We start from the raw sequence: 7046 nt of genomic DNA, 5'->3' as shown, positions 1-7046 counted from the left end.
TTGAACTTTGGCAAGAGGCATTAGGAAAAGTATTCATCTCAGACACATGCAAGGGAGATCTTCAAAGCATTTCACATGTCTGATTACAAAAAGATAGCAACATAGATGGAGTTAAATGCAAGGATATCCATTTAGGATACCTCACCACTAGAGCAAAGATTAAGCCTTATAGGAACTTGGCCACTAATCTCATATATTTGTGCAACTCTAGGCCAAGATTCAATGTTGATGTTGGTGTTTTGAGTAGGTTGTCCAATAAACTACATGAGAATCATGGAAAATTGAGTTGCAGGACCTCCTGTACGTGAAGGGAACTCTTGCTAGGACAATACTTACAATTCCAAAACTTCTTTGGTTGTGTATATATTTCAACACTTCTTAGGTCATGCATATATTTTATTTTATTCAATATTTTGAGTAATGAGTACTTAGAGTTCCGACACTTATTTGGTCGTGCATACATTTTATTTTATTTTATATTTTCAATAATGCTATATATTGATCGATTGACTCGAAGTTATATTATCCTAAAGCTCTTCATAAGAAAAGAAGTGAGGGGTTTGTTAGGGTTTGCACTTTCTATAAAGCTGGAAATCTCGCCTTTCTCGAATTCTTTGGATCAAGTGTGATCGCTGGTCTTCTTCTTCGACCATGGCTGTCGGGTATTGTCTTCTCCATTTTCTCCCAGCATCCATTGATGCTCACCCAGTCGGTTGGGAGCTTAACTTTCCCTGTTCTCTGTGGGATTTGCTTGCAGGAAGAATAAGCGGATCTCCAAGGGGAAGAAAGGAGGCAAGAAGAAAGTGTAAGTTTGTCCATCCGTTGCGTTTGCATCCTTCTTGATCTGACACTCATTCTTGCACAATTGAGTATAAGATTCATCTCTAGACGTATAAGTAAAGCTACATAGTTTTTACGGTTTATTGTCCGCTCATACCGCGAGTATTCTCATTTATCCTGCAGTGTGGATCCTTTCTCGAAGAAGGACTGGTATGATGTGAAGGCTCCATCAACTTTTACACAGCGCTCGATCGGCAAAACCTTGGTGACCAGAACTCAGGGAACCAAGGTTGGACAATAAATATAATGTTGCGTCTTGGAAAATTGTGTTTACATGTCTAAAGACCGTTTGCTATTTTGCCATGTCCTTAAAGTAATGTAGATGTTCAAATAGCAAAGCTTATGAACATGATCTGAAGTGAATGTGACGTTGAAAGGAAGAGGTGGGAAATGCCATATTGGTTTTGAAACCCCTTGCTACGTAAATTTGGGAGTGTTCATTTCTTTAGATCAGCAGAGAGAATGAAAACTTTGGATAAACCCACTTTGTTGTACTGATTGATGGAGACATTGGAACTATGTTCTATAAATGTGCATAATCACAGAAGTGTGCCCACACAATGTCAGTATAAGGCTGTTCGTGGAGCTGGTTACCTGTGGATTTACAAATTGGTGATGTATGGTTGTTAGATGGTCAAGCAATTTATGTGTTTATCTATGAAGAGCAAGGGCTACTAACAACCATGATATAGTGTAGGATTTGGAACGCATTGCTTCCACATCTCTTGATTAGTATGGTAGTCAATGTACTGCCGTCTAGAACTGTTGTGATCCTCTATCCCTGAGATCTGCTGACAACCGCCACTACTGATGTTCCATATAGTCTTATTTTTTATTTACTAGTTTCAAATTTGAAAACAGCCAAGATAACAGAAGTGAAAAGAAATCATGATTTGAATTGTAGAAAGATACCAAGCAAAGCCTATGTGGTTTGAATTCAATATGTAAAGTGGTGGATGAGGTGAGTAATTAATATATTTTTGCTCTATGAAATATCTTGGGACAAAGATGAATGAGGCTTTGAACTAGTACTTTGTAATTGTAGATTAAATTTCAATTCTTGTTCTCCAAGGTATTGATATCATGATGAGCAAATGCTTGTAACCTAGAAAAGGTGCAATAAAAAGAGGATTGCATATTGATGCATGGTTAGAAGATTCCTACTTTGTTGACTTTGCTCTATGCATTGTTAGCTTTAGATGAAAAAGGTCTTAAATTTCTCTTTGCAATAGCTAGAAGACTCCAAGCTTGTCATGCTTGCTTTATATTTTGTTATCTTAAAATGATAGAGAGGACTTAAAGTCACCTCATGACCATTTGCTTTCCTAGAAAGTGGTCACAAATGTTGCACAGAGGTGTTCCAAAAGAGTCACTATCTGGAAAGACTCTTGCAAGGTTTTTAATCCTGATGTTTTGGGTCAAAATGTGATGATGCCACTTATCACAATCTAGAACTTGGAAAAGATTGCTTTAACTAGTAGTTGCCTTGTCTATTTTTGCTAGTGCCACGAGAAAGCTTTGAAAGCATTCAACAATAGAGACGTGATTGGGACATCCATTGAAAAGGAAGTAAAAGTAGGACAATCTCGGAATATCTGTGAGGAGACTTGAGTTATATAGGAGGGGAATCTGTTGTTGGTCCATATTTTCTTGTTGTCAGGTTTTTGATTTGAAGAGTCATAGACTTTGTAGTCCATGCTCAGATTGTATCACAGGAATTGAGGCTTTGATGAATTGATGAACATTTGGATGGCAAAATTTTCTAAAAGGCCTTGGTTTTCTTCCCAAATTATATTCAGAAATGGCTAGTATTCTCTTTGAAGTGGAAAGAGAATTCATTGTTTGTTTGCAAACATGCAATGCATGAGATGAGGTATTGCTTTTCGACCACCACCAAGTAGTAGTGTGTGAATCTTTGGCAGTAGCATGATCACCTTCTAGTCTGATCGATTTGTGACAAAATATCAATTTCTTATAAGATAAAAGGAAGTTCTTGGAAATAGGGATGTTTCTTTTCCAAGTAAACATGTTTTTTGAAAAAATATGGTAGAGTCAAAAGAGTTGTGGTTGCTTAGGGAATTTCTCTGCACCATTGTATATTGATGAGGCTTGATAACATGTGCATGCAATGAAGACCTATTCCTGCACTTTATATAGATCTTGCAATTTGGGCACTCCAAGCAGAGGGTTAACAAACGTCGTGCCAAAATTATGCATGGTTGTAATAGTGGCCAACTTTAGTGCTATGATGCTGTGAGGAAATGTTAAGTGTTGGTGTCCATGACAGTATGCCTACAAACCTTTTGTTTACAGTAGGTATCATGTGTAAATCTCACAGTTGCAATCTGCAGATTTCAAAAGAAATGGGAGGTGAACAAGAAGAATTAGGTGCATCGGTGTTGGCTCATGGTAACCCAAGCTTGAATAGTGAAACTAAGATTTGGGTTCTTCAAACAAGAAACAATGCAGCCTTGCTCTGAGTGGAGCTTGAACATTCTTGATCAACTGACAGTCCATAGAATTCAGGCAAAGGTGCTGAAACCTTGTGGACAACATCAGCTGAGAATTTCTACATCGATATACAACGACGGATTTGAATATCAGCAAAAGGTAGTCAGGAGCCAGGTCAGCTTCTAAGAATCCGTGTGTAAGAAATGGATGGGGTACCATTGAAGAGAAAGCATGCCTTGAAGACTATTTTTGCTTTCATACATCTTTTTAGTAGCTTTAAAGAAACAGCCAAGCCACATGAGCTAGAGGAATCTACTAATACTCTCAGGGTGTAAACATAGAATATAAAGGCCTGCAAGGATATTGAATAATGCTCTATACTATGTTGGAAACTTGCGAACAGGGGCCCCATTAGGACTGAAAGAGGCAAACAAGTGAGCAATGTATGCACACAAGCTTTTTTCCATTGTGGCATTATATTGGGGGGCACTGGAACCTGCAGCAAGGGGAACAGATAGTGCAACATGGGAACCTGCAGCAAATGAATGACAAGCATGTGTACATGGGGATTTGCATTGTAGTCTAAATTGGATTTACAGTCAGGGCACCAAAATGAATTTGTAGGTGGAGGTTCAAACAAGTACACTATCTCAGCACTTTTGAAATCAAGTCTACAATCTCAGTCATGTTTGGAAGCAAGTACTGTGTGAGCCAGTAAAGTTGCCTTCCATTTGTACATGGTTGGGTTAGTTACAATGCAGGGAAGAGCTGACCAACCCCATAGTATATGCAAATTATATCCAGTAACAGGGCATTTGGGATAATCAAAGGTAGCAAATATAGTATGCTTTGTCTATCATATAGTTTCGGCAAAGCTGCCTCATATTTAATCAAGGGATTAAAATCCCGTTTGTATCAAATTAAGTGGCTTAGGAGGAATTTCTGTTTTGTCATGCAATGCAAGTTGTTTTAAAATGTTTATGCCACATAAGTTTGTCTAGTATGCAAGCCTCTGAACTGATATGTAGTAAGGTTTTACCGAAATTCTCCAATAACAAGGCGGATAAGCTTAACTGAGGATAATCTGCCTCTTTTGCAGCTGTGTATATTCATTTTTAAAACTTGTAAGCTGCTTGTCAGTCCTTTCTTTTGTAAAGAAAACATCTGTCTTCCTCCTTGCTTGTTAAACCTCAAGACATTCTTACATTATATTGGTGGCCTTGTGCAGATTGCTGCTGATGGATTGAAGGGTAGAGTCTTTGAATGTTCACTGGCTGATCTACAGCAAGATGAAGATCAGTCAGCACGTAAAATCAAACTTCGTGCAGAGGATGTACAAGGGAAGAATGTGCTGACAAATTTTTGGGTGAGCTTTATGGAGACTTTTATTACTGCTAAAAGCTATTGCCATACAGTATACTGGTTTGACCTTGATATAAGATCATATGTTGTAGGGAATGAACTTCACCACAGATAAATTGCGCTCTCTTGTTCGGAGGTGGCAATCATTGATTGAGGCACATGTGGATGTCAAGACCACAGACAATTATAGTTTAAGGATGTTTTGCATTGCTTTCACAAAAAAGCGCCCAAACCAGATCAAGAAAACTTGTTATGCCCAATCAAGTCAAATTCGCCAGGCAAGTTCAAGCTTGACTTGCCAGTTTGTTTCTTGTGAATCCCAACCTGAGTAAGTTGCCAATTCTGATGATGTTTATCTATGTGCAGATCCGGAAAAAGATGAGGGATATCATGATTCGTGAAGCTCAGTCTTGTGATTTGAAAGAATTGGTTGCAAAGTTTATTCCAGAATCAATTGGCAAAGAAATTGAGAAGGCAGCAGCTGGAATTTTCCCATTGCAAAACACATACATCAGGAAGGTGAAGATCTTGAAGGCACCTAAGTTTGACCTGGGAAAGCTGATGGAGGTATATACAAAGTTTTACTGTTGATTGATGAAATGCAGAGGCTGGACCCTTTCTATTTTATTGTCTTACTGTGTAAGTGGTTTTTGCAGGTGCATGGAGATTACAGTGAAGACACTGGCGTGAAGGTAGAAAGGCCTGTAGGTGATGATACCGAGCCAGAGGCTGTAGAGACTGAAATTGTTGGATCTTAGAGTGATAGGTTTGTGCTGTATGTCAGTCATCAGGCACTTTCACTCCTCTGCCTGCTTTTTCTTGGTACATCCTTAATTGAGGATGGTTTTTACCTATTTATTGATGCATTGGTTGAAGATGGCCATATGGCTGGCTGGAAGTGGCCCCATTTCTTGCAGTCAAGTTTTAAAGCAAGACATTGGGTTCTTGTGACTTTTCGCTGGAAGTGGCCCCATTTCTTGCAGTGAAGTTTTAAAGCAAGGCATTGGGTTCTTGTGACTTTTCTCTAATGCGAGTGAAGATCTTTATTTTATAGTTTCTGAGGCTGGGAGTCTGCATTGCTATACTGTCTGATATTCTAGAGTTGCCATTCTGGGCTTGTTTGTAAAAATGTGAAAAGGGTATTGACATTAACATGCTTAGGAGATTGTGTGTGGCTCCACTTCCTCGGGCTTCTCTAATAGTGACTTAGGCTTCGTATTCACTCCATACGCATGGGAATTTCGTGAGAGTGCCAAATTGCTCAAAGGGTCAGCTCTTGGGTGCTGGACTAATGTGAAAATTGCATTTTCAAAATTAGTACAACTGGCTCGATGGGAATTATACAATTGCTATACACATGGTCTAGGAAACAACAAAACTGGAATCGATGGGCCTAAGTAGGGGGCCTATCATTGACTAGGAAATCCATTATGAAACTGAAAAGCTAGTCTTATTGTCCACTTGGTACATGGGTTTCTTATTTGGTATTTCCAATTGGAGCCCAGATATCCTTAGCAAAATCATGTTTGTCTATGTTTGTTTTTTTACTTAAGAGGCCTGTGCCACTCCAACTCGCTGGTTGAGGCCTTGTGCTCGACAAAGTCCAGGAAATCCAGCAAGAGCAAAGTCTTTAACTAACACATGAATATCTGGAAGATCTTTTTTCAGTTTAATGGAAAGAGCTGAATATGATTTAAAACTTTTTACAATACAAATGCATTAACACATACATATCTGGAAGATCTTTTTAAACCTGAGTGTACATATCTTATTTGGTGTGAAAGTGCTGTATGGTGTGTATGTATAAATTCCTCTCAGAGGCTTGTGTGACTTGCTATGCTGATCATCCTAGAGTTGGACTAGGTGCATTAATTCTCAGGGGCATGTGCTTTATTGGTCTTATTTATCCTGCAGTTTAGATTACGCACATCATCGATATGCAATGATAGGCACCTGTGTTTTGTTAGCTTTGACCATTCTGTAGCAGAACTATACATTTTCTCTATTAGATAAGGCTAAAGACCTTGCATCTCAATTGTTTTGAGATATCATAACAGTGAGAGAAAGCTGTGTATTTTCTACCCCACAGATTCTCTGAGAGAGAGAGAGAGAGAGAGAGAGAGAGAGAGAGAGAGAGAGTATATATGTGCATGTGGTGCATGCACATGCATGTGCAACGAAATCATCACAATACAATATGGTTGTGCTTAAAAGGCCCAACTTTATTTAATTATGGAACTGTGCAATGATCATTTTGCCTCCTAGTTGGCTTAGTGGGGGACCTACAATTTATGCGCAACTAAATCATCACAATACAATATGGTTGTACTTAAAAGGCCTAGTTGTATTTAATTATGGAACTGTTATATGATCATTTTGCCTCCTAGTTGGCT

At 38.7% G+C, this 7046-nt stretch overlaps 1 protein-coding gene across 1 annotated transcript; it reads left to right on the top strand.

Annotated features, from left to right (window-relative positions):
• The first annotated feature begins 553 nt into the window (after positions 1 to 553).
• LOC148018158 (small ribosomal subunit protein eS1-like) lies at positions 554 to 5711 on the top strand. The gene is made up of 7 exons (XM_087661245.1): positions 554 to 662; positions 758 to 805; positions 964 to 1069; positions 4520 to 4657; positions 4746 to 4931; positions 5020 to 5220; positions 5310 to 5711. The coding sequence occupies exons 1-7, from the start codon at positions 652 to 654 to the stop codon at positions 5409 to 5411; spliced, it is 792 nt and encodes a 263-aa protein (XP_087517371.1). The 5' UTR covers positions 554 to 651; the 3' UTR covers positions 5412 to 5711.
• The last annotated feature ends 1335 nt before the right edge of the window (positions 5712 to 7046 follow it).

The sequence above is a fragment of the Lygodium microphyllum genome, chromosome 21, assembly GCF_053477565.2.
Source record: "Lygodium microphyllum isolate KBCC chromosome 21, Lygodium_microphyllum_v1.1.10, whole genome shotgun sequence".
Classification (NCBI taxonomy): domain Eukaryota; kingdom Viridiplantae; phylum Streptophyta; class Polypodiopsida; order Schizaeales; family Lygodiaceae; genus Lygodium; species Lygodium microphyllum.
This window is presented reverse-complemented; position numbering and strand designations above follow the sequence as displayed.

Excerpts from the sequence above, each read along its gene's own strand:
- LOC148018158 (XM_087661245.1), top strand. Across the intron at positions 806-963 it reads AAAGGAGGCAAGAAGAAAGT|TGTGGATCCTTTCTCGAAGA; the intron begins GTAAGTTTGTCC and ends TTTATCCTGCAG. Across the intron at positions 5,221-5,309 it reads ACCTGGGAAAGCTGATGGAG|GTGCATGGAGATTACAGTGA; the intron begins GTATATACAAAG and ends TGGTTTTTGCAG.